The sequence below is a fragment of the Seriola aureovittata genome, chromosome 7 (assembly GCF_021018895.1).
Source record: "Seriola aureovittata isolate HTS-2021-v1 ecotype China chromosome 7, ASM2101889v1, whole genome shotgun sequence".
NCBI lineage: Eukaryota > Metazoa > Chordata > Actinopteri > Carangiformes > Carangidae > Seriola > Seriola aureovittata.
In genome coordinates, this window is record NC_079370.1 from 15,744,069 (window position 1) to 15,772,024 (window position 27,956).

The 27,956-nt window shown below is 40.8% G+C and overlaps 2 protein-coding genes across 4 annotated transcripts; one reads left to right on the forward strand and one right to left on the reverse strand.

Moving 5' to 3' along the window:
* Window positions 1–2,392: 2,392 nt before the first annotated feature.
* On the reverse strand, window positions 2,393–24,490 carry kmt2bb (lysine (K)-specific methyltransferase 2Bb). Of its 2 annotated transcripts, none has more exons than XM_056380082.1 (36): window positions 24,120–24,490; window positions 22,342–22,420; window positions 18,597–22,166; window positions 18,283–18,464; window positions 17,972–18,091; window positions 17,539–17,725; window positions 16,859–17,090; window positions 16,702–16,769; window positions 16,353–16,610; window positions 16,138–16,244; window positions 14,906–15,031; window positions 14,257–14,370; window positions 13,887–14,033; window positions 13,698–13,790; window positions 13,467–13,584; window positions 13,230–13,343; window positions 12,807–12,991; window positions 12,571–12,672; window positions 11,905–12,015; window positions 11,633–11,709; window positions 11,124–11,353; window positions 10,913–11,016; window positions 10,657–10,794; window positions 10,259–10,417; window positions 10,039–10,156; window positions 9,857–9,935; window positions 9,570–9,730; window positions 9,311–9,478; window positions 6,076–9,220; window positions 5,497–5,597; window positions 4,949–5,086; window positions 4,301–4,553; window positions 3,991–4,098; window positions 3,793–3,876; window positions 2,791–2,920; window positions 2,393–2,670 (listed from the first exon to the last, which is right to left on the reverse strand). In XM_056380082.1, the coding sequence occupies exons 1-36, from the start codon at window positions 24,423–24,425 to the stop codon at window positions 2,395–2,397; spliced, it is 11,688 nt and encodes a 3,895-aa protein (XP_056236057.1). In that variant the 5' UTR covers window positions 24,426–24,490; the 3' UTR covers window positions 2,393–2,394. The 2 variants fall into 2 exon arrangements, with proteins under 2 accessions (XP_056236057.1, XP_056236055.1); XM_056380080.1 differs by having other exon boundaries at window positions 24,096–24,490.
* Window positions 24,491–25,927: 1,437 nt separating this feature from the next.
* Window positions 25,928–27,926, forward strand: psenen (presenilin enhancer, gamma-secretase subunit). 2 transcript variants are annotated; one of them, XM_056380147.1, is made up of 4 exons: window positions 25,928–26,048; window positions 26,451–26,532; window positions 26,852–26,956; window positions 27,325–27,926. In XM_056380147.1, exons 2-4 carry the CDS (start codon window positions 26,472–26,474, stop codon window positions 27,462–27,464), a joined length of 306 nt encoding a protein of 101 aa, XP_056236122.1. In that variant the 5' UTR covers window positions 25,928–26,048; window positions 26,451–26,471; the 3' UTR covers window positions 27,465–27,926. The 2 variants fall into 2 exon arrangements, with proteins under 2 accessions (XP_056236122.1, XP_056236123.1); XM_056380148.1 differs by having other exon boundaries at window positions 25,936–26,048; window positions 26,454–26,532.
* The last annotated feature ends 30 nt before the right edge of the window (window positions 27,927–27,956 follow it).

Below are 27,956 nucleotides of genomic sequence, written 5' to 3' on the forward strand. Positions count from 1 at the left end.
TCTCATTTTTATGTCTTTTACACTTACTTTAAAATAACCCTACTATATATATATATACATATACATATATATATATATATGTATGTATATATATATATATGTATATATATATTCATTTATTTATTTATATATATATATATATATATATATATATATATATATGTGTGTGTGTATATATAACATACAGCTTTCTTAACAGATTCTGGGAGAGATGGTCATGATAACTTCAGGTTTTGACTAGTGCTTTGCATCCTTCATTGCGCGCACACACACACACACACACACACACACAAACACACAGGCTCTGCAGGACATTAGAATCAAGCTACTCTTAAATTATCATCCTCTCGTTTTGCATCAGTATTCCCAAACATCTGTCTAAACAGCTGAGGTAGAATCCTTGCAAGGAGTTGGGAGTGACTCTGCTCTTTTTGTCAGCTAGGTGATTGACACATGTTAATCTGGGCTCCATCCCAGTGATTGGACATGCAAAAAGGAAAGGGGATAAAGACAAAACATGATGGAAATTTGCTCTAATTTTGGAGCGAAAGGGGTTGAAAAAAAAAAAAGATGATCATGGGCTTGGGAAGGCAAACAGTGCTCACTTTACTCCTGTGGTTGATTCTAAGACCGTCAGTAATCTATCATAACAAGAAAATAAAAAAAAGTATTTTTTTTGTTTGTTTTTTTTTTTTTAAAATACCTGCTTTAGAACAATTTGTCATAAAGGCTTAAATGCATGACATAACTGCCCAAAATGGAAATTCAAGTAAATTAGTGAAACCAAGGACATCATTTGTAAACAATAAAAAAAAAAGAAAAAAAAAGGATACAAATGGGGGAGATCTCCTAATACACTAGACCGCCACCGTTTATACAAAGCACAACCTTTTACCATTAAAAGTATAAATCAAAACATGAATAAATATACAATTTAAACAGTGTGTGAATTCAATTAGCCTCATCAATGACAGCACTGAACATGGACTAAGAACAACGTTAAACATTATTTTAAGGTGCTGAGTGCATTCTCTCAGCTCCATTTCAGACTGACTTTTTTGCAACAGCAACATCTAGGAAGTCTGTGCACCATGTTCTTAAAAAGCCTGGTGCAGGAGCTGAATGCACACACTCAGTGGCGATGCTTTATACCAGTGCCATCCCTGATTAAGAGATAAACTGTAGCAAGTTTCACAAAGATGAAGAGAATTTGTATGTTTGATGGTTATTTCTGTGCAACTGTAGGGCAGCAAAGTCTTATTGCAATAGGTAATGAGCATCTGCCATGAGAGTAATAAAATATATATTTAAAAAACGGATATTCACCATAACTCTTCACTTTTGGCTTGGGTAGTGTTTGCTACATACACTGTACATCAAGACAAAAAAGTGTCTTGTTTCCATCTTTATAAATATGACACTACTGACTGAAAATGTTACATTGCAATAATCAATTTTTAACTCCACACAGGAAGAGAAAACAAAGAGAAGAAAAACAGCAGACCTAAAGTCTGAAAACTAGCAGACACTATATTCCAATAACAGTAAGAGTACTGCTTGAGTGCATAAATTTAAGATACATGATCTCAGCAGGGTGAATAAACAGCTAAACAATTCCTGATTCGCAGGACATCTTAGTCCAACTAAAGACGCTGAAGACCTTTCAAAGCTTAGCACCATGGTTGTTCTGTTATTCACGAAAAAAAAGTCTAAAAAGAAAAAATATTAACAACGTGAGAAGTGTTAACCGTTAGATAAAACGCACAAATAAAAGGTGTGGGTGAATGTATGGCTCAATAACTGACTTCACCACTGCACGGATGGGGCTATAAATGTTCCCATCACTGGAGGATGGAGCATTTGTGATTACAAGTGTACTATAGACAGACACACCCCTCCCGCCCAGAAATGAATAAAAAGTATAAGGAATCCCTCAAATGCTAGCTATAGGTTTTCAGCAATGATTCAAACAGATAAGGCTTGACGTGTGTATCAAAGAAATTCCGTTGGAGTCGATCGTACAGATCCAGGAGCCGCTCATATTTTCAATTTCCGGTTTAAATGTCTTGTTGTCCTGCCTCCACAATATTAACTGCTGGGGTGACATTGCTGTGCCAGCTGTACATCTGAACTCCTCACAGGCAGAAGAACCTTGTGAACACAAACTTCTCAAAAGTTAATGAATTTTCTGTGCAGGTTCTCTTCCTCTTATTTTCCGAACCATAAAATGTCCACATATCACTTCTAACTAGCCAAATGTTATTGACTGGTCTCATAGTGGCTAATTCCCTTGCTGTGTGGACTGCCCACCTCCTCCCCAAGCCCAATCCAGTGCCACCTTACTTTAAGGCTTACTAGTAAACAGGATCCTCCCCTTCTCATTCAAGTGATCGCTCAATTGAGGAAACGCCTACATCGCCGGGCCCCACAGTTGCAGTTGAGTTTGTTGCTGGCGTCTTCAATGGGGAACTTGTAGTCATAGGTGAGCTCCTCTCCCCTGTAGATCTTCCTAAGAGCAAAGATGACGATATGCTTCCGGCCTTCCACGTTGATCACTCGTGAGTAGCAGTTAGGTTCACAAGAGTGGTTGATGAATCTTGCTGCGTTGCCATGCATGGTTGCATCCACCACATCAAAGTCATCAATGCGGAACATGTAACAGCCAATACCCTGCAATGGCAAAATAAAAATAAAAACTGCATCCTCTAACCTTTCCCAACTTTAACCATCAATTACTGGATAACTGACCTACATTAGGATGAAACTGATAAAAAGAGAAAACCGACCAACCTTGCCATCATAGTACTTCTCCCTTTTGTCAGTGAGCACTGAACGGATGACTATGCCTGCATATTCAATAACCATCTCCCCTGCTTCAATGTTCCTCTTGCAGAAAAGACCACGGCCATGTATAGCAGACCTACAATAGACACACATACGTCAGACAAGCTCATTTCCTGGGACGTTCAAGTTGGCAACAGTGTCGATAAGTCAACTGTGAGTCAGCAGCTAGTTTTTCTAGATCTTTAGTTCTTGGAAAGTGTTAGGAGAACTGTGCAGTAAGCTCATTTATTGAGACACAGGGCTAGTACACTGACAAATCTTACATGTCAAGACGTAGTAAAAAACTATTCAGAAATCTCTGATCAGGTCAAAATTTTAATTTGACAAATACTTTTTTGGTTTAAAAAAACTGGTGGGATTCCCATCAGCATCAACTCAGTAACTCATACTTTCTGTATATTTCTAATCAGCAAATATTGGCATGCTAACACTAAGATGGTAAACATAGTAAACATTACCTGCTGAATAACAACTTTTAAAAATAACTTTTTACAGTAAGACAACATGGCAGTAGACTCTCAGTCTTGTTTCAGAGATTTGGTGTGTAGCCTTGTTTTGCCCTTTGAGTTTTCCTCTTAGTCCCTCTCATCAAAATGAAACTGATGGAATATATGGGCAGCAGCTTACCCATTTGTGTCATCTTATTCATGGCATGTGAACATGCTGAGGTTTGGAGTCCTATCTTGGCTAAATACTATCTACTACTTTTCCCCTCCCTTCTTTGATTTATATCTTCCTGCTCAGGCTCTGCTATGACTACAAGCTTCCTGTTAGTACAACTTTTTTAACAAGTTAGTTAGCGCATGAATGTGATGTATGAATGTGAGTGAATGATTGAATGTGGCAAATATTGTAAAGCACTTTGAGTGGTCAGTAAGACTAGAAAAGCCCAAAGTCCATTTACCATTTACCATAGAATTCTTATTATTTTGCAAATGTAGTTCTGACCTGTAGACGCCTACAGCCTCCTTGGATGTTCGTTCTAGATGTCTGAAGCGCATAGCCATGGGCAACTCCAAACTAGTTGCCCGTCTAAAAGAAAGAGCAGAAATTAAGTCATTAAAAACATCCAAAAAAACAAAAACAAAAAAAGAATGCATTTTAACCCAGCCAAAAATCTACTAAACTAATGAGGTGAAGATTGACCTTGTGGACTTCAAAAGAACCTCATCTTCCTCATCATCATAAGGCCCAATGTCAGGAAGCTGCCGATGCTGAGAAGCCAGGAAGTTAAAAATGTCAAACGTGGACTTCCTGTTAAGAGAAAATAATGTCAGGTCCAGAGGAGTATCAATAAAGCAATTCAAAAAGTCAATTACAAAAAGTTAAATACTAGTTAAAAATACTCTTGTCCATCCAAATTTTTATCATAGTACTGAGTGAATAGAATCAAGAAAGACTCAAGATCAATAAGCTGAACTGATCCGGGAATTAAAATTTATAAAAATTATCATGCCTAAGATAGAGCTCGGAGCGGGCACAGCCGCTTGGATTGACAGGCAAGTCGTCCTCTTGGCTGAACAGTTTGAAGAAACGGAAGGTATGGCGATGACAACGGTGAGCTCCTTGAAGTTGCTCTAGCAAGAACACCACTGCATCATGGACCAGACCCAGCATACGGGCACCAGTGATCCTCTGAAAGGTAAGAGGTCTCAGCCTCGTAATTGCTCGTGCCTCCTGCACCCCGTCTATCACTGCTTTCCAAGCCACTGAAAGGAGAGTTGAGAGTAAATGGAGTGAATACAATTAACATAAATGCCAACAGAAATACTATAAACAAGAAACTCACTTTATTATTTTGTTAAGTTAATTTTGAGCTTTGAGGGAAATTTTAAAATGTAAATTTTTTAAATATAGGGGCGTCGTGTGGCGTAGTGGTCTAAGCAGGCGCCCCATGTGTAGAGGCTACAGTCCTCGCTGCAGTCAGCCCCGGTTCAAGTCCCGCATCGGACGGCCCTCTACTGCATGTCATTCCCCCTCTCTCTGCCTCCCCATTTCCTGTCTCTCTACTGTGTGCTATTGAATAAAGGCATTAAAAAAAAAAAAAAAAAGCCCAAAAAATGTACTTTTTTTTTTTTTTTTTTTTTTTTAAATATAGCCTTACCCTCGATACTGTCCGCCTCCACACTGAAACCATCATCACTGGTTATCTCAAATCGCAAGTGTGGCTGGTCTCTGTTAGTTGGACATTCTTCATCCTCTTCAGACAGCGGTGATTCATCATCTGAGGGCAAAGCAGCACCTAATAAAAGATCATTTATACAGTTAGCCTTTGAGACTATTTTTCCATTTCCTTCCACAGTGGAAAGGTTGAGGCTGAGTCATACTGTAAACCTTCTATGTGGGTCTACTCTGTACACAACTTCTATTGAATGTATGTCCATCCTGAAGGAGGGATCCCTCCTCTGTTGCTCCTCCTTTTCCTGTTAAGGGAGTTTTTCCTTGTCCTATTCAAGGGCCTAGGGACAGAGGGTGTCGCTGTATAGATTTGCAAATTGAAGTGGGCTATATTTAAAAAATCTGACTTGATTATTCTTAAACATTAAGTCACATCCATTAGTTACAGTCATAGCATACATGGCAGACATTCTGAACTCATTATTTTTCAATTCACAGAAATCATTAAATTATGCATTTAAAACTCAAGATTACCAGAGTATTTCTTCCAGTCAGTCAGGGTGCTGTGTCCAACTGGTTCCCAAGCATGCTGCTTGCCTTGTTCACCCCGGGAGATGTAATCCCAAGGCTCTGACCTGAGAAAGATACAAGTACTCAAGCTTTTCAAAAAAAACGTTAAAACACAAACTATATACATTTAATATATGCATACATATACATCGCTTACAATGGTAAAGGGAACACACATATCTGTTTCGTATCTTATCTGACATTTAGCTTTATGGAACACTTTCTATTCATAACAATGCTTTCAGTGTAAGACTGATTATCTATGCAATATATTGTTCCTTGACCCACAATGGAAACATTGACAAAGTATTGGTCTAGAAAGTCCAAAAAGATGTAAAAGATTACATCTAATATTTAGAAGCAAAGCTTGTCAAATGTAAGGATTTGGGTGCTTTTCTTTATCATTTATGATAGTAAATGAAAAGTCCTTGGGTTTTTCATTGATGGTCAGACAACACAAGCAAGATATTTTAGACTAATCAGAGTAAATGGTAATAAAAATAATCAGTAGTTGCATCCCTACTTAAGATGAGTAAATCTTACCCTGTGCTATCAGAATCACTTATGTGTTCCTCCTTTAACTCGTCCAGGTTTAGTACTTCTTTCACTGTTGGTGTCTTGATGCGGACTCCTGAAGCCCTGCTGGAGATGCTTTGGCAGGCAGGTCTGCGCCGCTCCTCATCCTCACTGATGGGTTCCGGCTGCAGGAAGTCAACTTTAGACTTCTTTGTGACGATACGGTCTGAAAGTGAAGACACTCTTTTCATGCGGACGTGGGTACGAGGGCGGGGAGCAGGAGCTGGTGCTGGTGTTGGTGATGGTGAGCGAGGTGACACTTGACGCTCTGGTTCAATTAATAGACCAGGAGGCAAAACAAGTGAGGAGGGGCTAAGTGTTCGAAGTCCACTCCACTTGGGGGTGTAGTTACTTGCCATTGCTTGATTTATAATTGCTTGGGCACTTTCAGCAGGAGTCATGGGAGGATTCTTAGTTGACAGAGCAGGCTGTCCTGAGGCCTTGGACGACTTGGACTTTTTGGATGCATTGGACTCCTTTTTCTTCTTTGGTTTATTCAGTTCTGGGGCAGCTTCATCTTTTGATGTTTTTGCATTCTTCCTTGGCTTCTTCACATTAACTGATGCCACTGCACCGTTGCTGTTGTGAGCGAGCAGCTGTGTAATTGTGGTTGGATTCTGAACTGCAGGTGTAACTGCCGGAGGAACTGCTGTTGCCACATTGGCCCCAGGTTGAGGAGCAGTCATGTTACCCGCTGCTGCTAGTGTGGCTGACAGTGCGTTGCTTTGCAAAAGGCTTGCAATCTGAGTGACACAGTTATAGGAAGGGGAGTTGGGAGTGGGCAGCTGGAAAGTGTTGCTTTCTGGATTCTTCACAAAGATCTGCCCAAGGCGGTTTACCAGCAGGACGTGTGGCGTAGGATCCACATTTGGACCACCCACCTCTTTCACAGTAAGAATGGCATGGCCAGGTAACGCCTGGGGTAGCACTGGCTGTTGAGGTTCTAAAGCTGGCCTGGGAGTAGAAAAGTTGATGGAGATTGTGTGACCAGATGCAGCTTCCTTCTGCAAAGATGAAGAGCTGTAACCATTTAAGATCACAGGGGCTGAGGTGGTTTGAACTGCTGTTGGAGCAGTTGAACACTGCGCTGACAGCCCAGAAAGAGATGGTATTGATGCAGAGGAAGAAACAATGGTGACAGCTGTAGAACCCAGCGGCTGTGTTTGTGTGGAGTAGATAGGTACAGAGAGAGTTTCACAAGTTCCTGCTGGGGGACAAGTGCCTAATGTAGCTGATAGCACTGGATCATTTTGAGGGGCAACATTTAGCAGTGTTTGTGTCACATCTCCAACTGGAGTGAGGGTAGTTAATTTAGTAGACAGAGGCTCCATGGATGGGAAGGTTGCTGAGTCATGTGTTACTGGCTGAAGTGTAATACTTGTTAGAGGAGGCTGACTGAAACCTGGTAAGCAGGAGTACATCTGCAAGGAGTCTACAAGGCCTTGGGAGGGGTTTTGTACATCTGTAGACATTAAAGGGGAGGGCTGAAGAAGATCCAGCAAGGCGCCCTGACTTGTGTCAGCAGCATCTGCTAGTGAGGGTTCCACTGTATTGCCTGTTAAGTGGTTCATTAACACAGCAGACCCCTCAGTTGACGATACAAAATGGCTGCTGTCAGGCTCTGAATTCAGGGGTTTACAAGCTTCAGACTGTTGGTTCTCAATTGGCGTGCCCTCTAGCAAAGGAGCCATCTCAGTTAAATGTGGACTAGTTTCACAACTCTCAAGAACCAGAGCTGTTTCAGGGGCAAACCCTAAACCGGAACCCTGGAATAACCCCTCTGAATATGAGGTCTCAGGCACCTTTGTGAGTAGGTTAGGCAGAGCATCATGAGCTGGAGTAGGAAGCACAGTCTCCTGATTTACTAAAGGAGTGTCAGAGCTTTGTTGTTTGAATGGAGAGTTTGCAGAAATTTCCTCATTTAACTGACTAGCATTAGAGGATTGAGGTGGATCTTGAGGTGAACTATCTGTAGGACTTTTGCTGACAACCGAGATGGTAACCGATGAAGAATCTGTGTGCTTATCATTGGATGAGGCTTCGGGGAACAGGCTCTGAACAACTTCTGTGTTGTTTGTAGTTTCTGATCCAGGGACATTTTTATTATTTAGGTTTTTGGCTTGTATCCGAGCTTGAGTAGAACCCTCAACTTTCTGAGGATCTTCGTTGGTTGCTATACTTGTATCACTTTCTGTGCCGTCGTCAACACCATCCAGTTGAGCCATAGGCCGAGAGGAAGGGGAGGAGGGAGACTTGGACAGATCTTTTGATACGGGACGACTGACTATTGTCCGTGAGAAATCAAAATAGTGCTCCATATCATCATCAGAAGAGGTGTTTCCTAAGTCATCCCTGGCTGAGGCAGCAGACCGTGGTAGGTTGGCAACAAGGGTCTTCCTCTTGTGGACGTCTTGGGCTCTTCCCCAAAATTCCTCTTGATCATCACCTTCAACTACTATCTGCCCCCCACAGTTCATTGCTACGCCTTCATTCAGGAGTGTCTCTTCAATCTCCAGTTCTGTCCTCATCTCTTGGCCCAGACTCAGGCTGGGATCTTTGTGGAATGAACTGTAGGGAAATTCTTCTTCATCCTTCTGTTGGTCTAAGTCCCCCTGGGGTGATGTACCATTTGCTGGAGAGACATCTTCAGGCTCTGGTGATGCTAAGAAGTTGTGTGGCACCTCGACCGAGTCTGACTGGCTCAGATCAAATGATAATCGACTTCTGGGTAAATGTATGGATGAAGAGAAAGACAGACTTGGAGAAGGAAAGCTTCCTGCACTATCCTGCCAGGGAGACTGGGGAAAGAAAGATGAGGTACAATGGGTCATTGTATTTCCAGGGCATCGGACAGAGGAAGCACTTCTACCTCCGACTGGGCGGGATGATGGAGAGCTTATCAGGTTGTCTGTACCAAGTGGAAACAGTGGGGAAGTGGGAAGGGAAGATTTTCCACGAAGGGTAATTGGTCCAGGCAGAGGGCCGAGAGGAGGGGGCGACATGCGACTGCGTAGGCCTGGTGTTTGCGAGTGTGGGCTATGGCGACGAGCCCTTCTAGTCTCCTCCAGATCACTTATGGTTAATATGTGGTGGGGTTTCAACTGGGCTACCCCTAAGAAGAAAACAGAATTAATCAGCAGCTTAAGACTTGCATGCTTTTCATTGGATTCTTACCAAAAAATTATATGAATTTATATTTTACCTGGGGATGGCAGAGGTCGGGACATTCCTCCAGCTGGTCTTCTAGTTTGGGGATAACTGGGAATCTTTGGCCTTGTTCCATGATCAAACTTGGAGGGAGGTCCGTGGACAAAGCCTTCCTCCATTGGTGGTTGGGATTCTGTTATATCAGTCTCTGGGGCTTCAGATTCTGATGATTTATCAAAACAAATTATTAGTATCGTTATCTATAAATTTACTTCCTGATGTACTTCAGTTTTTCAGTGAGAAAAAAAACGCACCAGGTAGTGGACAGGGGCTGTGAGCAATGGTGCGGTTGTCTCCTTGGTCAGGCATCTCCTCAACAGGTTTCTCAGGCACAATGGGCCGGACCTCCCTGACTGTACATGTGTATTTGCACCGGCGCAGTGGATTAACTGTACTCCAGTACCAACGAGAACACCTTAGGAAAGAATAACAACGTTTTAAAGGTCTTTTTCATTTAAAATATTTAAAATATATATCATCATCATCAATCATCATCAATATCTTCATTTAATGAAGTGAGAAATTATGAAATACAACTTACTGAAAACCCACAGGACACAGTTTGCCTTTGCTAGCTGAAAGTTCTGTCAGCACACCTAGTTTGTCTATTTGTAAGGAACCTGTGTAGTGGAAAATTAGATACCAATTATTGGTTTAACATAACTTCATGTTAGTAAATGTCAAGGAATGAAAGAGGCAATCAACTAAAAGAAAGGCTCTTACCAATCATCACATTGATCAGTTCTGGTTCCAGTCCTGTCAAGAACTTTCTGCGGAGGCTGATCCCCTCAAAATCCACATACACTCTGCGGTTTACCTCGAATTCTTGACCAGCTATCATCTGTACAAGGACAAGAAGTGATAAGACAACAAACACTCAAATTGCAAACCTTGAAACTGTAGCAACATTCATTAAGTCACAATATGGAGGAACAAAACTTACCCTGCCACTGATCAGATGTCTGTGTTTGTAGCAATAGACCTTCTTATCATCCTGGAACACACAGTGACGGGAGCGGGCACACATGAAGTGATAGTTGCTTTGACAGGATGTCAGGCAGCAGCCCACTGTGGCACCCGTCTGGTTGCAGCGTTCACATCGCTAAGAGGGGGTTGGGTTGATGGGGGTGAAGGATGAAATGTCAAACTTACATAGTAAAAGCAATTAAGTAGCAGAGCCTTACTTATGTATTGTTTTCAGATTTTTTGCTTTAAAATATCACTAATCGCTTCATTTACAAGTCTGTCTGTAATCAAAGCCAGATTTCTAATAATATAGTAATTAATACACATTATTACACTAACAGGCTAATCAGTTCTTATGGTAGAGTAATAACCAACCATTAAGCGCCCTCTTGTGACAGCACTGTGTACATGTAATAGAGAGCCATTGTCCTCTTCAAACACCTCAGCTGACCACAGACAGCAGTTGACATGTGCCCATTCATTCTGGCCCAAGTACAGCAACCTGCCTGCTTCCTGTTGAACAACACAAAAGAAAATGTGAGGCCCACTGCGTAACAAAGAAAAGATGTGTGTCCAATATTTACAATGTACTATGATCTACAGTTCATTTTCATGTTGATGTTTTACTTACATTAGGTTTGAGGTCTCCAAATTTTTGGCACAAAGAGCACTGTCTCTCATCATCTTTAGACCATCCAGTGTCTAGATCAGCTTTTGAAAGCCGGCCCCTTTTCCCTGTATAAATGTGCAATCAGTAAGAACTTCAAGGCCCAAACACTGTGCAAGAATTTTTACAAATAAGTATCAAATTTCATGATCCTCTCTCCTCTTGATAGCATTACCTTTAAATTTGAGCCTGACAGCCCTGCTGGTTTTGAAGTGGTTCTGGCTTGTTGGCTCCCCAGACATCGGAGAAACTGCCTCTTCTTCCTTTAAATCTAAGCTTTGTCCATTGTCCTCCTGCACGAGCCCCAGTGGAGCCCTGGACGAGAGCTCCTCCCTCTCCCTCTCCTGCCACTGAGCGTAAACATGCTCTGTAGTTGGAGGATGAACAGCATGGAAAAGCATCCCACTATTGAAAGAAAGAATTAATGAGTTAAAAAGCTTATAAATATTTCTTGTAACGCCAAAGAGGAGTGCATATAACTTTCACATATGTAAACAAGAAGGTATGCTGTACACTAAATACATCATCATGATGTACTACTATCTCCAGGTAGTACTTTTAAAACATCTTCAGAGTTCAAATTAGATTTCTATATTTCATTATTTTACAGGACCACGTATGCAAAGAATATTTTTCAAATGAATGTACACGTTTACAAACCAGTAAATGGAAACTATTACTCACATAGGCAAGTCTTTGGTACAAGGGTTCCACACCTTTGGGTCTTGGCTGTTGAACCAATTAAATACCTCTTCGAGGAGCTGAAGAGAAAAACCACATCAGTCACTAATAAATGCTAATGCTTTTCTAAAAGTATTACACAACTTCACTTTGTTTTTCAAACTCCCATTAGGAAAAGAGGAAAAAATAGGTTTTAGCACTACAAGGATCCTTTCACATAATAACAAAAATATTGATAAATGAAAGAGCAGTCATGCCCTCGAGGTTTACACCACCTTTAAGTAGTAAGAGCGTGCCAGGGCAGTGGGCCTCCGCTCCTCTGGAAGATCCTCTTCTTGCTCAAGCCTCTTTCGTACCACCTGAACCACATCTTCATGGAACATTTTCTGTAAAAATAAAAATAAAAAATCTTTTTTTTTAGTATCCATTAGGTTCATATCTTAGTTGCCCCTGCCACTGTACAGGCGTCGTTCCCTGTAGAACACTTGTTGTAGAAACACGGTTAGAGGCAGTCTTAATAGACAGCTTGAGACGACCACAGACCAGTGAGGAGGAGGAGCTTTCTTTAAATTTCCTTTTGAAAACCAATTCAGTGGCCTAATTTCAAGCTACATTTAAGTCTATCCTTTTATATCATTTGTCTGTCAGTAACTTTATATCGTCTGTACTCCATAGTTTCCTGTCTGGCAATAATTAGTGAGTTCTTACATATCTGAAAGACTGCGGTTACATGCACACACTGAAACTAATCCGACTAAAGATTTCAGGACATCTGTTTACATGGGATGTGATTTAATACGTTCTGGTGTTTACATGTGTAGAGTGTCTCTCAATTCTTACTGAAATAAAGAAGTTTAAAAGCTCACACAATTTAACACTGAAAATTTTTCCCACAGTGGTACTCAAGTGGTCAGACACTGAATAAGAGGTTGTTTACTCACCAACGTAGTATAAAGGCCCTTGTCAAATTTCTTGCCTACAGCTCGGAGGTCACAGGCTGGCTGTCCTTCTATTCCACTGTCAGGATCGACCAATTTTTCACACTGCAGCACAAACCACAGCATATTTAACATCCTGTATTCAATGTACTTGTTAAGTCTTGCAATAACTCTGACATATATACACCATGTAATAGCCTTATTTTTTACATAGCACATTTGAAAGCAGAGTGTCTTACCTGTGAGCAGGTAACAAGGTGCTGGGTGAGGGTGGAGGAAAGCAAGCAAGCTAGAACCTTCTCCACCCCAGCCCTGAGCTCAATGTAGAGGAGCTCTCTCCAGGCACTGGGCTGGGTCACACTGCATGGCCGACACGAATACACTACACTCTCTGGCAGGCTGGACAGGATCTCATACAGCTCATCTGAAATAATTTTACAAGAGAGAGGAGTTTAGCGGCGGAGATGAGGAGAATTCACCTCTAAACAAAATACACACAAACCTAGAGCATCTTTACTGCGTTCTAAAGAAAGCAGGAATCCACAATAAAAAATCTGAATTGTTTTGAATGCATGCTCAACTATTAATAGTTAATAACAAATAATATTGATGTTATTACTTAGGATATTTTTATCCTCAAAAACATGTAAAAGAAAAATTACCTGTTAGATCCTCACACTTGGCATGTACCCAGTGGTTACAGGTGCCACACTGCATCATCTGACTGTCATAGTCATTGTCCTCATAGCACTTGAAGCAGATTGGACAGTAGTTACCTTATGAGAGAAAAATAAAGATGCTTAGCCACAACATAGATTGGTAATGTAGGTATATAATACAGAACTGGACATATTATCAAATGATTAATAAATGTACTGTCAAGGTTAAATTCTCCTCACCCTGTTCATAGAGTTTTGAACAGTCTGGACAGAGGCCTTTGTCGTGGTTCCAGTCAGTGTCCCAGCTCTTACCTGGTGTGACGCCACAACTTTTACACCTGATGCATGTCATACAAACCTGCACAAAAAACCATCATATTAGCACAGGCAACCAATGTGCTCCTGCTTCAGCATGTTAACAGTAAGCATACATGACTTTGCTTTTATGAAGAAGAAGAACCAGGAACATACCCAAGCTTTTCTCTTCTTGTTTTGTTTTGGATAGTTGGGTCCTAAACAGGAAGCATGATAACAGTTCTGGCATCGTTCACATTCCAACAAAGGCTGAGGGAGACATGAAAAATGTGATGTTTACGGACTGAATAACTTTAATATTGACAAGTAAAATATCCCAAAACAAGCCAAATTCGCAGGTTCTACCTTTGAGTGCTTGTTTTTCCTGCCGCACACATGGCAGAATTTGCAGCGACGACAACACCAGTTTTCCTTGTTCTCTTCAGAGGGGCGCTCTGATGGTTCAAGGCAAAACTGGTGGAAGGGCTCACAGCACACTTGGCAATATAGCATCTGATAAAAGATATTCACATAATCAAAAAATTGTCATTACATAAATTTAAAATATGACAAAATTATTAATTCTTATCTGTATGATAATGTGTAACATGTGTAATCTATGTATAACAACACTATAAGATCCAGTTAATAGTTTATAAACTTAAGATGGTCAGAATGACAAAGTAACAGATCAGCAGTTTCAATTAAAATACAGAAGAATGTATAGAGCACTTACGTCATGTTGCCCTTTACTGGCACAAAGGAAGCAGACATAGGGTGGCATGAGCGGTGCAGAGGTCAGTATACTTAAACCACCCATATTCCAGACATTCTCCAAAGTACAGTCCTCCTGAAAATGACACACAACACAATAACAACATAATAATGTATGAGAGAAGGATCCCAGTAGGTACCAGTGTAATTTTGCGGTCTGCTGACCATCATCCATTAAAAAAAATAAATAAACAGACACATATATAGAATTTTTTATGTCATGCTGTTTCAGTTATGATGGAACAGTGTTGGTTGTGAGAGTGGTAGGTTTACAAGTTACATTTTGTTGAGTGGTCAACTGAAAGATTTTTAACTAGTCATGGGGGTATATTCAGTTTGGAATTAAGAAATAACCACTGACCTCTAGTGGACAAGATTAATTACTACATTAGTGACATGGCATTGTAACAATCTGAGATTAATACAATTTCTGAGGAATAAATAACATTTGATCAAAAAAAAAAGTTAAAATGTTAAAACCCAAGTTTATTTTTAGAATGAGTGGCATCAAACAGGAATCGTATGTCTGTTGTACCCACTGAACAGATATAAGAATGTAAGAAATAGGTTTATATTACAAGATTTGTCATGCACTGTAAAAAGTAACATACCTTGAAGTCAACCCTGATTTTATGAGTAGGTTTAGAAGACTCAACATCTCTCTGCTCAAATCCATGGGCCAAAGCTGCCAGGACACTGGGAGGAGTCTGTTCCAAAGGAACCTGTGGTGTCTGACCCTGAAAGACAACCATAACTTAAATAGGGGCAGAAAAGGTCCTTAAATTATTATACATTCACTTTTAATTGTGCGTTCCCATGGCCATAATGGATGACATGGCATGTGACACATCGACAGATGGCAACAGAGAACATGAATGGTGGAGTCAGAATATCAGGGTGTGATGTAAGGTGAGAATTTTGCAGCTGCTGTTTTCTCTGGCATGATCCGATTAACAACAGTAACCTCAAATAATGGCATATTTAGTTTAGTTTACACTGTGCAAAATTGGAAGTTCCCAAGGAAGATATTTTGGTGTGGGCTGGGGATTATTCACAGCCCATGCTGACCAATTTCAGTTCTTGTGGTCTCCATGTGGTATTTCTGTAACCGCAGTAGCCCTGAGTTGTAGGTACATTTGTGAGGCAGCACACATCAGCTATGGTGGAGTCAACAGCACAGGTAGGGTGTCTCCATAGAAACTTTTTAACCCTTTAATACACAGCCATAAATCAAGCCTCCGTCTGCATAATGCTCAAAGTGGAAACTAATGTGGCAGAGTCCAAATGATGATTCTAAGGTGAAAACAACTGGGCACATTTACTGTATCTGAGTTGAAACAGCACTAACTTAAATTGAAATGATGTAGTAGGCACCAGTATTATATGCTGTAGTTGAGGAGTGGCTGAACAAAAATTAGAACTACTGGCAAGTAGCAGTGCAGACATTTCTTTTGGAAAAATAAAAACTGTAGAAATGGAGCTGCAGAAAGAGACAGCATGGCCTGGATTTTAGAAAAAGGAACAGGAAGGAAGGGGTGGGGGGGTGGGGTGGGGGGGGGTCTTAGCTACACCAAGCCAAAAGTTGGCAATATACAAACAAAACTGCATTTGGCGTGTTCTCAGAGACAAAATTGGCTGGTTTGTGACAATATGTTACTAATTGGGATCAATCCACACAGTGTGCCAATCCTGGCCAGCTAACCTTTCTGAACATTTTAGCAGAGCCTTGTTTGCCAACCTCCAGTGGATTGAGTGACACTTAGCGTGTCAGTGCTAATCAAGAACAAAAAACTGCCACAAATACAAATTGTGTAGGCTAACCATCAAACTCAGAGCTACCCACCTTCTCAGGTTTACGTCGAGCAGGTTGTACACGGTGTGAACTGGACTTGCGATGCCTGACTTCATCATCTGAAATGTCTCCAAGGAACCCATCCAGTGAAACAAAGTCTTTGAAGGACAGGAAAAAACGGTTTATTATTATGAGACACATCACAAGCTTTGCACTCGATCGTATATGAAGCATCTATCTCGACTGGATTCTGAGTGTTAACTTACCTTGACTGAAACGGTGTCCAGAGCCCCTTCTCCTGGCTGGCGAGGCAGAGCTCGAGACAGCTTTGTCATCTAGATCTGAGTCGTAGTCCACCAGGTCAAAGTAGACGCGGGGTTTCACAACACGCTTTGGTTGTTTCCTTACTGACGGACTGTGGCCGTCACCCTGGAGACCAGATGGTGAGTCCGCAGTGCCCTCGTTCCCTTCGTCATTACTTGAATGACCCCCGCTAAGCGAAGATCGCCGTCGCTTGGAGGCACCTTAAAAGAAGGAGGAGGCATGTAGCTGGCACGCTGAATGTCATGGAAGTATACAACAACATGAGGCTTCCATGCTCAAGGGAAGACTTACCTTTGGGTGCTGTTCTTCCACTGAGTCTGCGTGCTTTCCTCTCTTCAATCTGATCACATCTCTTATACCTTGCGATATAAAACACAGAATTCTTATTTACTTGTGAACACCCTGCTGTGCTCCTCAACAGCTCATAATTAAGTATAAGTCAACTTACACACAACACTGCCGTTTGGTGTTGGGTCCACCAAACTTTGGCTTGTCAAGGCAGTTCATGCACTTGCCACAGTCCTCCTCGTGGTTGCAGCCTTTGCATACTCCACATCTCCGAGAACGGTACCCAAAAGGCCCGAGTCCTTTCCTTTTCACAAAGTTCGACGGCTTCTTGACCTTGGTGACCTTTGGATCTGACAGCCCAGGACTGTCTGATTCTGAGGGAGACCCAACATCTGCAACAACAAACACACATTAAGAATGGGAAACCAATACCAGCCACATGTTGCTAAATTTCATTTTTCTGAAGTGGTTCATTTTTAATTTTTCAAAAATGCATTTTCAGTGACAGATAAAACCTGGTTGCATTATTTTAAAATTGGAGTATTTAGCAGACAAATCAAAATAATGAGCATAAATAGTACAGGTGATTCATATATAAACGCTGGCACTGTGATTATAGATTATTCCAATTATTTTAACAGTAATTTTAAATTAAAATAAAAAAAACTAATAAAAAAATCAAACTGAATCAAAAACCTTGTCAATTCTCTGTCAGAATTGAGAAGCTGAAACTAATAGTGCCACCACTACTACTGATGCTGCCATCAAGACACGAGAAACTTTATGAGCATATTTAAAGAAAGCTAATCCAGATAAATCTGTCAATCAGGTCACATCTACCTTTAGTGACGGCTGATGGGGAAATGCCACTTCTTTCATGCAGAGGCAAGGCGCTCAGTCTGGGAATGTCATCTGGTACCAGTGCTCGAGGCTGCCCCAGCACCACAGATGCTGCACGACACACGTGCTTGATTCGTGGACCTCCTGCTCTGCGGAACTCCTGGCACAGCGGGGAGATGAGCTGAGGCTGGGGAGGAGAATGAACCAAAACAGAACAAACACTGATGTGAAGAGACAGGGGGCTCAAGTTTTTTTTTTTTTAACAAATCTGAATCACTGTTCGTACATTTTAGTACTTTACACTGAACAGAGATTTACGCTACGTTTTGACTGTAGCAGACGGTTAAATAAACAATAATAAACATTGGTAAAAACCAGAGACAGAAACAAGATTTTTTTGATGGAATCCGGGCCTATTGATTTGTTCGCTCACTTGTCCTTGAGGTGGCTCTGTCTTGACAGGAACATTGGCATCAGGCTGCACCCTCTGCTTCCTCCTTTGTCTCTTGGAGGTCATATCTCGAGACCTGGCGCTACTCGGGCCAGATAACAGCTATAGGTTTAATGGACAGAACAAGGCATCAATACAAGCCTCAGACAACTAGAAAATCACGTTGTATCATCAATACTTTTATATGAGGTTTTCCTCTTCTACAACAGGTTCTATTACACAGAAATTATGTAATAATGAACAATAAAAGTCTACGATGACTGAAAATGTGCTTGTGTTGATCATAACCATACCCCAGATGACTTAAGCTGTTTCTGCTGGTCAATTTTAATGAGCTGGACCTTGGCTTTCCTGAGGAGATTGAACATTCTTTTATTTGCACCAGTGAGGCGTGCCCTTTGTGAAGCTCCCTTCTCCACGGACCCAGGGTAATCACCTTCACCTGTGCCTGAGTTCTGTTCTGACTGCAGCTCTCCTGTGGATATAAAGTAATATATGCCAATGACTGGTCCATTATGAGGTTCGTTCTTCTAGGTTGCATAATTAATAGATCAAAAGTTGTTTGCTTAGCATTAAATAATCTTATGCTTTTAATCATTTTGCTTACCTGAGTGAAGTTGGACAATGTCTTTCCCTGCTAAATCCTCCTCTTTACCGTGCTGCAGTGCAAGGGACTTGGAGTTCATAGTCCTAACACACACCGAAACCTTTCTCACCACTCCAGGGGTATCAAGGTCTTCTATCTTGAGCTTGGACTTGTCCTTCTCCTGCTCCACATTTGTATTCCGTTGCCTAAGACTGATGCTCATGGCCTCATCATCAAGTCCTTCTGCTAAATCAACAGGGGGCTGAAGAGGTTTACTTGGACTATCCATCTCTGTTGTATTTTTGCTTTTGGGAAGTACCGTGTGCACCTTCTTTAGCCTTTGATAAATCTTGAGGTGGGCTGTTTGTTTATTAAACTTAGGGAAACTTTTCTTTTTCTGAGCATCCAGGAGGTCAGTAGATAGTTCTGTGGGCTTATCAACTGGTGTAGATAAAAACAGATCCTCACATTTGTTCTCTGGAGTTTTGTCCAGTGTATACACTTCCTCGCTAGACTCTTCTGGCACATGCCACTTGAAACTAGAGTTCTTTAGAAGAGACCTCTTCTTTTCACTTTTGCCACTTTTTCTCTCAGAAAATAGGCTGTCAGCTATATCAATGTTGTCCTCTAGGTCCTGAGCTGAAAACAGATCGACATCCAGTTGCGCTTCACTCAATATGTCCTCATCGTCAACTGGCAGGATAGGGGATATTGCTCTGCCAGTCCCATCATCTCGCCTCTTTCCTGGACGTATTTGCAGGCCCAGCTGTACACCTTTCTTTGGAGAGTTTCTTCGAGGCAGTACGGACATTCCAGCATCATCCATGAACCTTTGCGGGGTCTTGATCACCCGCGAGGATCTGGCACTTACGACAGGCATAATGAAGTGCTTGATGTTTTTTACAAACTTTGATTTACCAGGTGGGGTCTCTACAACATCTGCCTGTCCCCCATCAACCAACGTATCTGTTTCTTCCTGCTTCAAACTATCTTTCTCAAGACCTATTTCTATCAGCTTAGAAATTATTTTGGATTGTGGTTTTGGCCTTTTAGACCCGAAAAACTGAAGGCCTGACTGTGTCTTTTTGTACTTTTTATGTACTCCAATAAGTCTGGAGCTTGGGACTGGCGTGGTAGCTGCCAATGGGGTGGAAATTTCGCTATCCCCTTCAACAATTTTCTGACTTTCAGATATTTTAAGTGGAGCAAACTTCCCATCTCTGCTCCTGTGCCTGTGTTTCTGACGCTGCCCAATCAAACTTTTACGTCTCTTTTTTACTTTTTTGAGAGATTTCTTTTGCAGGCACAGTGTTTTTGGATCACTTTCTGCTTGACTTCCTGACACCATTGATTGTTGACTATCTATCAACTGAATGTCTGTTTCCTCTTTTACCGGTGCCTGTATCTGCTCTTCTTCCACTGACACAGTGTCCTGTTTTGCCTCTGACTGGGTGCAGTCTTTTGTTTCTGGCTGACTTACCTCTGTTACTAAAGGCTGAGTATCTTCCTTTAGTACAGACTCTGTGTTAATAGCTTCAACTGTATCAACCTCTGTGTTAACAGCAGTTTCAGCAGCAGTTTCAGGGGCGACAACAGCTTTCTTCTTTTGAGCAGACTTCTTTTTCCCTAACTTATTATTTCTACATCTTCTAGGTTTGGAAGGCACAGGCAATGGTTTTGCCTCTTCGATCTGTGGTTCTACCTCATTCTCCACCTTCTGTGGAGAAGTTTCACCTGGCACTGGTGAAGGATCCTCAGCGACCTTTGATGAGGAATCCTCATCAGGAACTTCAGTGGAGCCTATACTTGTCACCTGTGAGGGGTCCTCAGCCAAAACCTGACAAGAGTTTTCAGGAAGAACATGTGAGCTGGAATCTTCAGTTGAAACCTGAGAAGAATCTTCAACGTGCACCTGCGGAGTATCCTCATCCTGCGGACTTGTTCTAAGTCTCCGTTTCTGAGTGGTCACTGGCTTATGACTGACAGACTTTGTCTGTGGTGAATCAAGGCTTGATGTCCTCCTCCTTAGTCTCCTAGCTGGTGTGACTTCAGGATCCAGACATGAGGATTTATCCTCACAAACTTCACTGGAATCTTTCAGAACATCTTCTTTCTTCTCAGGCACAGGACTAACTTGCTGAATTAAAAAGGATGGCTTTGAGCTTTTATGTTTACCAGGAGAGGAGACCTTTTTAATTTGAAGGGGTGGGACAACTTTTCCGCAATCGGTTTTACTGATTTCTGGAGATGGTGTTTCAATTACATGTTCCAAATCAACATCAACATGTAAAGTGGACTTTTCCTCCAATGACACTTCAGCCTTGTCTTGGGAACACTCATTATTGTCTGTGTTTTCAATCTCCTGGGGGGTTGAGTTATCCGGTTTTGATTTTTTATCCATGCCATTCAAACTCTTGTTGACACTTGTGTCACAAAAAGTGGACTGCTCCACTTCACTCACAGTCTTCTCTACTACTTTGACAGTGTTTTCAGCATCCCGTGTCTGACTTCCTCCCTTCACTAATGTTAAAGACCAGATAAATTTTCTCCGTTTTTTCTTTCGAGCTGAATTCTTCCCACTGGCCTGTGCATCATATTTTGGGTTTCTGACCCGGATCAACTTTAAACTTGGGACCATCATGTCCTCTTTTTTCAGAGACAAACTGTCACTTGGCTGTACAGCTGAATTATCAGTCGCTGTGGATGATAGACCATGGTTTTCTGGCACAGTAACATCCTTATTCAGCCTCTTGCTTTGCCTTCGTCTGTCACTTCTCAACAATGGTTTGGCCTCCACTGATCGAGAAACTTCTGATTGTGACTCCACCAGAACGGCATCACTTTTGCTCAAACTCTCTGGTTCAGCTGCAGTGTCTGAGACGCTTTTAGAGAGTGGGTTAGTGACTCTATTGCTTCTACGAATCACTAGTTGATGAGCTTCAGACATTTGCTCGGTTGCAATTTCCTTATGCTTTAATTTCTTTGCATTTGTTTTTGGCTCTTCAGTCCCGCTCTCCTTTGCAGTGTCAAGTGGATCGGCTGATTTTCTGTCTTTTGATTTTTGGTCATCAATTGCAACTTTGGCGCTAGTCTGGCAGACAGGCTCTGTTGTCTTTGAAGCAGATCTTCCACGCCTTCTTGCAGGTACATTCCCCCCTCCCTTATCTTCTGTGCCATGTTTATCCTCATGTGGTTCCGTTTTTAATTTGACATGAGCGCTTGAAATCTCATCACCCTGAATGTCCTTGGTTTTAGACTGATCCTGAACTCCTTTTATCTTCAACTTCTTCACAGATTTTTTATGAGGCTCCTTTACAGTTTTCATTTTCTTTTTGGCCACCAACTTAATAGTAATCCTTGGTGCTGCTGATGAAGCTCCGCTTTTAGTGGACTGTCGATCCATAGTGTTTTTTCCTTTCGAGCCTTTCCGACAATCCTTTGCAGGCTCTGCTTCAGGGGATAAGCCGTGAACTTCCTCCAATGATTTTACATCTTTTGCTGGATCAGGTGGGGTAATAGCTGCCTCCACTGCTGGCGTTTTAAGCAGTACCTTCTCACTTTGTCGTTTAGATTTTGCGTTGACAGCATCACCTACAAAACAAAGAGATATTAAATGTTGCAAAATCCATATATCCTCCACTGGATGCAAAAATGTAATAGAAAACAAGCATCGTTTATACCGTGTTGCATTTTTAAAAAACTTTAACTTGTGTGTTGTTCATAAATTACACCAAATACGTTATTTTGTGCAGTGACATGTCCTTACCTTTTGAAGGGTTTTGTCGAGACCATAAAGGCCCTTTGGAGCCTTTTCTCTCAGCTTCAAATCCTCTAAAGTCATCCCCCTAGAAGAATAAAATCAGTTAATTAACACTTGAAGCAACTTAACACCACTCTGCTGGAGGCTACTAAACCATCAGCAAAAACAATTATATTTGTTTAATTAAATGTATTAATTTTTAATTCCAAAGCATATAACATTAATTATAGCCACAACAGAGACCAAGTTAACATGTTAAGTTAATACAGTGGGTTTCAAAAGTCTGAGATCACTTTTCTGTCCACTTGAATGGCAAAGTGGTCTCAGAATTCTGGACCCCACTGTAGATGGAGGTACAGTCTCTAAATGTTCATTATGAAGAATGGATTAATGTCCAGCGTTACGATTACTTTTTCAATACAACAATCAAGACTATGTATATTTATCTTAGCATATTGGACAAAAGGATATGTCTAAAAATAATAATACTACTAATAATAATAACAAAAAAAATACGTTATTTGCTGAAGATTATATAGCAATAATATCAATGACAGAAAATAGAAAATTGTTTGCATTGTTCCACATTCAAACCAACTATTACATTCATCTAATCTGAGTTACAATAAATTAAACAGTAATATGGTCTGCATTGCTAGCAACCAAAAATGCATTTGCAGTTTGGGGGGGAACTCTCTGAACTTTCCATGTTGGGGTAGTATATTATCTGGATTATTTACCACCGCAAGCAAGATCACAACTCTACAGCCTTTGCATGAATCACACACTAACTACTAACAGTAGTTAGGACGAGCCCCTACACCACCGACAAAAACTGCAGGGAAAGGTGGGACTGTAATTACCATAAGCCCCAAGTACTGTGCATCTCCATGCTTGCAGCTGTGACCTGAAAGCCTACAAACAGCTTCACTGGTGTGAATGAGGACGTTAACGACTACATGTGTATGAGTAAAGAGCTTTCAGTTCCAAGAACAAGGGTGCAACTGGATTTGGCACACTTCTGCACCACCATTTAAACCTGTCGTAAATGGTAGCTAGCAGTTAGCCATCCCCTTCTTTCGAAAGCATTTAAACTCACTTCTGTCTGTAGAAAAAGCTACCTAGCCAAAATTAATATCTTATTATCCGAGTGTTTATATGTGCACTACGTACGGTAGTCGTGTAATAGTTTATTCTGGCTTACTGAAACTAGCTAAGCAAACAACTCTGCCCGCATCTGGACAGCGTATTAAAACAGAGCAGTTAGCATTAAGCGGCTGTGCAGGATACCGAGGCGCTAGCCTTCCCGTTCTTTGTGTTCGCTACAACTAGCTAGTTGCTACTCTGGCCCGATAACGAGCGGGCCATAGATGGAATAACTGCGGTCCCTGTTTACAAATTGACGTACTAACTAACTAGCTTTTTGAAAAATATCTCCTGCTCATGTTTTCAACCTATAATATTTTAACCTCATATAGAGTGACTAAAGGAACAGTACTAATGTAAGTTAAAAGTGCTCAGCTTCTTTTTTGAAGTGGTATAGTGTTGCGACTGTTCAATAAATGTCATGGGAAGCTCCACTGTGCTAACATTAGTTAGCATGTACTGTTAGCTCACCAAGCTTGAAGCTAATGTTAGCCTAGCAAAAGGATGTTGACATTTCTCCATGGCACTTATCAGTCACACTGCTGGGTACAGCACTCATTCTTGCACATTTAACGATCAAACAAAATGTGAGAAGATGAAATAAAGATACTAACTCCTGGTTCGGTTTGGGACCTCACCTCTTCACTCCCACTAGAGCTGTATCCAGCCTGGCCAAGGATCTTGTGGCTCGCCTCTATCCCAAGTAAGCGCAAGTGAGACTGGTCTTCGTTTAACGACAGAACCAGGTTTGCGGGCCTTGGCCCTCCGTTAGTCACATCATCAGCTTCTAAGCCTGATCGTCCAAGTTGCCATCGCTTCTCAGAGCGCAAACGTGTGCGTGACGACCAAGGCCGACCGGGGAAACGACCTCTGGCCGTAGCGGTTCCACCTTGGCCTCCTACGGCAGCCGCGGTTGCTGATCCGCATCCCGCTGCCGCCATCATTGCTTCAACAACAACACACACCGACGGCTAGCAGTTCGAGGAGAGACAAGAGGGAAGGCGCGAGATGGGAGGGGGGAGCCGCAATGCTGCAAGGGAAAGTGAGTCTTTTCGGTGAGGCTCCAGCGGGAGTGGGAGGTGGATCGACCTCTGGTGGTGTCTGTACGTCAAATATCGCTTCAGAAATGTATACACATTACATCTCAGGCTGTGCCACTTCGTTCTTAAAACTGTACTGTTTGTATTCATCGTAATCCCACTGAAGGCAACTGAACTTAATTCACCAATCATTTCTGCTTAACTATCGGTGGATCCTATATATTAGATTTCTAATTGTCTTGTATGCCGTTTAAAATGTTCTCAAAGAACCAGCCAGATTTCATAAATATTGGTGAATTAAATATTGCAAGGCATGTTATCATAATAAACGTGTTATAAATTGCATCAAAAATACCAAACAAGTTGGTATGAGTGTGGGTTCATCATGATGAGAAAGGATTTAGAAATGACTTCTTATTTAAAATCACTCCCATGATAATAAACTGGAAAAAGAAGGAAGCTCTGATATTACATGATTCAATAATATAATAATAAAAGTGACAGACTTAGATAAAGATGACTTCATGATGAATAAAAAAAAGCCATAATTAACATCTGGCAGAGGAAATAAGATGCAGAGGCTGATAAAGAGAAATACTGCATTTTACAGTCTATTGTGATAATTAAGTGCTTTACATCATGATTATATTATCCAGGCTCTACACATTGCAATACAGTAGATGGCAGTATGAGTCTTTATCGCCACCACAAAAAAAATGATAATGAAGAAGAGGAAGAAGCAGAAATAATTTAAAAAATAAATAAATATAAATCATTTTTATGGTGTAGAGTTATTTATGTTTAAGTTTCAGCCCATGTAAAAGAGGGAACTCATGTTGCAGAATAAACTGGCTAAGAAAGCATTAGGCCTCAAAAAGTAAGAGTTATTTAAACGTCTAGAAAAGAAAAATCTCTTCAACATTAATTTGATCTTGGCAGAAAATATGAGGCTCAATAAAAGTTTTTTTATCGTTGTTGCTGTTTTATTTTTTGTTCTTTTTTGCTTTTGCCACTCACATTTTAGATTTGCCCGCAAACAATTAATATCATCATAGGTTCTTGGCTACTTTGCTAAGTATCAGTCATTCACAATCGCAATCGATTCATTTAATTCCAGTTTTCTGAATTGATAAGAGTATTATCTTAGAATTCTGACAAAAGTTTTAATTTTTTTCAAATGAATATATCAGATTGGTTAACCTTATCTCAGAATTCAGAAATAATAACATCACTACCTCAGAAAAGGTAATGAAATGACTGCTTTACCCTAACGTGAGCCTATCTATCAATCTTTTATTTATATAAAAGCACATTAGTCACCAAACCGTCTCTGTTGTCACACGTGTCACCCACTCCAATGGCAGTAGGTGGCGGTATTTGGCGCATGTTGGCGTGTGTTTCCATAAACACAACAAAGAGCGAGGACGAAGAAGAGTGAGAGTCAGGAGACGAAGAAGAAGGAGGAAGTGTTGTTTGATTGTTTCCATTTAATGAACTGGCAACGACTTTTGGCCTTAAAAATACCAGGTAAAGTATCACGGTAGCATACAGTATGCGTAGAAATATTATAAAACGACCTCACCCAGCATCTGGAGACCGATGTAGTTCATGCTACGGCTGTCTTTAGCAGTCGAAACAACCTAATGTTACACTGCTAAGCTAACGAAATGCTAACGTTAGCCTGAGTTGAATTTCTAGTCATCTGAAAATGCAAACTAGATCACCGAGCACTACAGGGATCCCTCATCGCTGGGATTTTTTTTTTTTTTACAGTTTTCTTAAGATTACTTCGTTTAAAACGTGTCCAGGCCAGTGGGCGAACGTGTTTTAATCGCAACCATCATCAGCATCACCTCCTTTCATAAAAAATCATATCTTTGGGTTGGCCTCTCCTGCTGGTTCTGCACATAAACTTTTTTCTTTCTGTAGCAGGACCGAGACGTATTAACAATGAACCTGGAACGACTGCCCAACGAGGAAAAGCTAAGTCTGTGCCGAAAATATTACTTAGGTGAGAGTACTTCAAAGTTAATCATGACAGAGAGCAACGATACAGACATTTTTATATTCAGTCTGACATCCTCCCTATTTGGTTTGCAAAGTCTGGATACATGCAAGTATAATAAACACCTGCCTTCATAAAATATATATTTATATAAAAATGGTCAGATATAGTCTAATTTAATCAGAGGGAGGATGTATTATCAGTACAGTTCCATTGACTTGGAGCCTTTTGTAAATAAAATGTGCAGTATAGAGTAGATTTGCTTAAATATTCATTCAGTATAAGGTTATTGATTATGTTTTTTCCAACCTCTTTTTTTCCTTAGGTGGCTTTGCATTTCTTCCCTTCCTATGGCTGGTAAATGTTGTATGGTTTTTCAGGGAAGCCTTTCTGAAGCCAACCTACACAGAACAGCTTCAGATAAAGACCTGTGAGTGTCAGAACTTCTACATCAATACCACAGATTTTACAAACCATCGCTGCACTAATTTAATTTTACTAAAAGTATATATTTATGAAAGTATTGATTTGGTCCATAATGCCCATCCTTACTCTTAAACTTATAATTAGGAGAACATTTGCATGACATACACTTGTTCCTGAGCATAACCACTTAAACCTATGTCACTGTTAACACTTTTGACATGTTGTACTTAAATGTTGTTAAACAATATATTTGCAATTTTCTGAGCTCTATTTTTGAAGAAAAATTTTGGCAAAGTCAGAGCATGATATGATTTAATTGTGTGTGTGATCATTGCTTTAATGTCAAGTAACAGTCTTGTGTTTTTCATCTAGACGTTAAAAGGTCAGCGCTGGGGTTACTGTTGTGGGTAGCAGTCCTTACAACTTGGATCATCATCTTCCAGCACTTCAGAGCAGAGTGGGGGGAGGTGGGAGATTACCTCTCCTTTACAATTCCACTGGGCATTCCTTGAGATGTTTTTTGATGACAGGTCTTTTGAAAAAATAATCAATGATCCACCAAAATGGACCAAAGAATTTTCTTTATTAAACTACAGTTAAAAAAAATTATGATTTGTCTGATTCCAGGAGCTAAATTCAATAGCTGAATAAGACACTAACAGAGCAATCCTTTATCTTTTCAAAAGTTAATCACGTATGGACTTGGAAATTTGTTTTTTTACTTGCCTTGGCATTTGAGAAAGTGTTGGTTTTGGAGTAGGCTAATTAATCTTGTAAAGCGGAGACTGTTAATTGTCATGTACATTATCTACTAATGATCTGGATGTGCATCAAGGTTTGTTCAGGATACTGAACAATAGATTCAACAGTCTTTTTCTGGACTTAAAAATGTTTATTGTTAATGTTTGTATGTGAGTGTGTACCCAAAACTATTTTTACTTCTGTATGAATGATGAATAAAAAAATGTACTGTATTTCCCATGACAGGGCAGAATTTCTTACAT

Bases quoted from the DNA above. Each gene is read 5' to 3' on its own strand.
- kmt2bb (XM_056380080.1), bottom strand. From the start codon at position 24,425: ATGATGGCGGCAGCGGGATGCGGATCAGCAACCGCGGCTGCCGTAGGA. The intron at 16,611-16,701 runs GTAAGTCTTCCC...CCTTCTTTTAAG, and splicing joins TGGAAGAACAGCACCCAAAG to GTGCCTCCAAGCGACGGCGA. The intron at 10,418-10,656 runs GTTGGTTATTAC...ACCCCCTCTTAG, and splicing joins TCACAAGAGGGCGCTTAATG to CGATGTGAACGCTGCAACCA.
- psenen (XM_056380147.1), top strand. From the start codon at position 26,472: ATGAACCTGGAACGACTGCCCAACGAGGAAAAGCTAAGTCTGTGCCGA. The intron at 26,533-26,851 runs GTGAGAGTACTT...TTTTTTCCTTAG, and splicing joins GTGCCGAAAATATTACTTAG to GTGGCTTTGCATTTCTTCCC. The intron at 26,957-27,324 runs GTGAGTGTCAGA...TTTTTCATCTAG, and splicing joins ACAGCTTCAGATAAAGACCT to ACGTTAAAAGGTCAGCGCTG.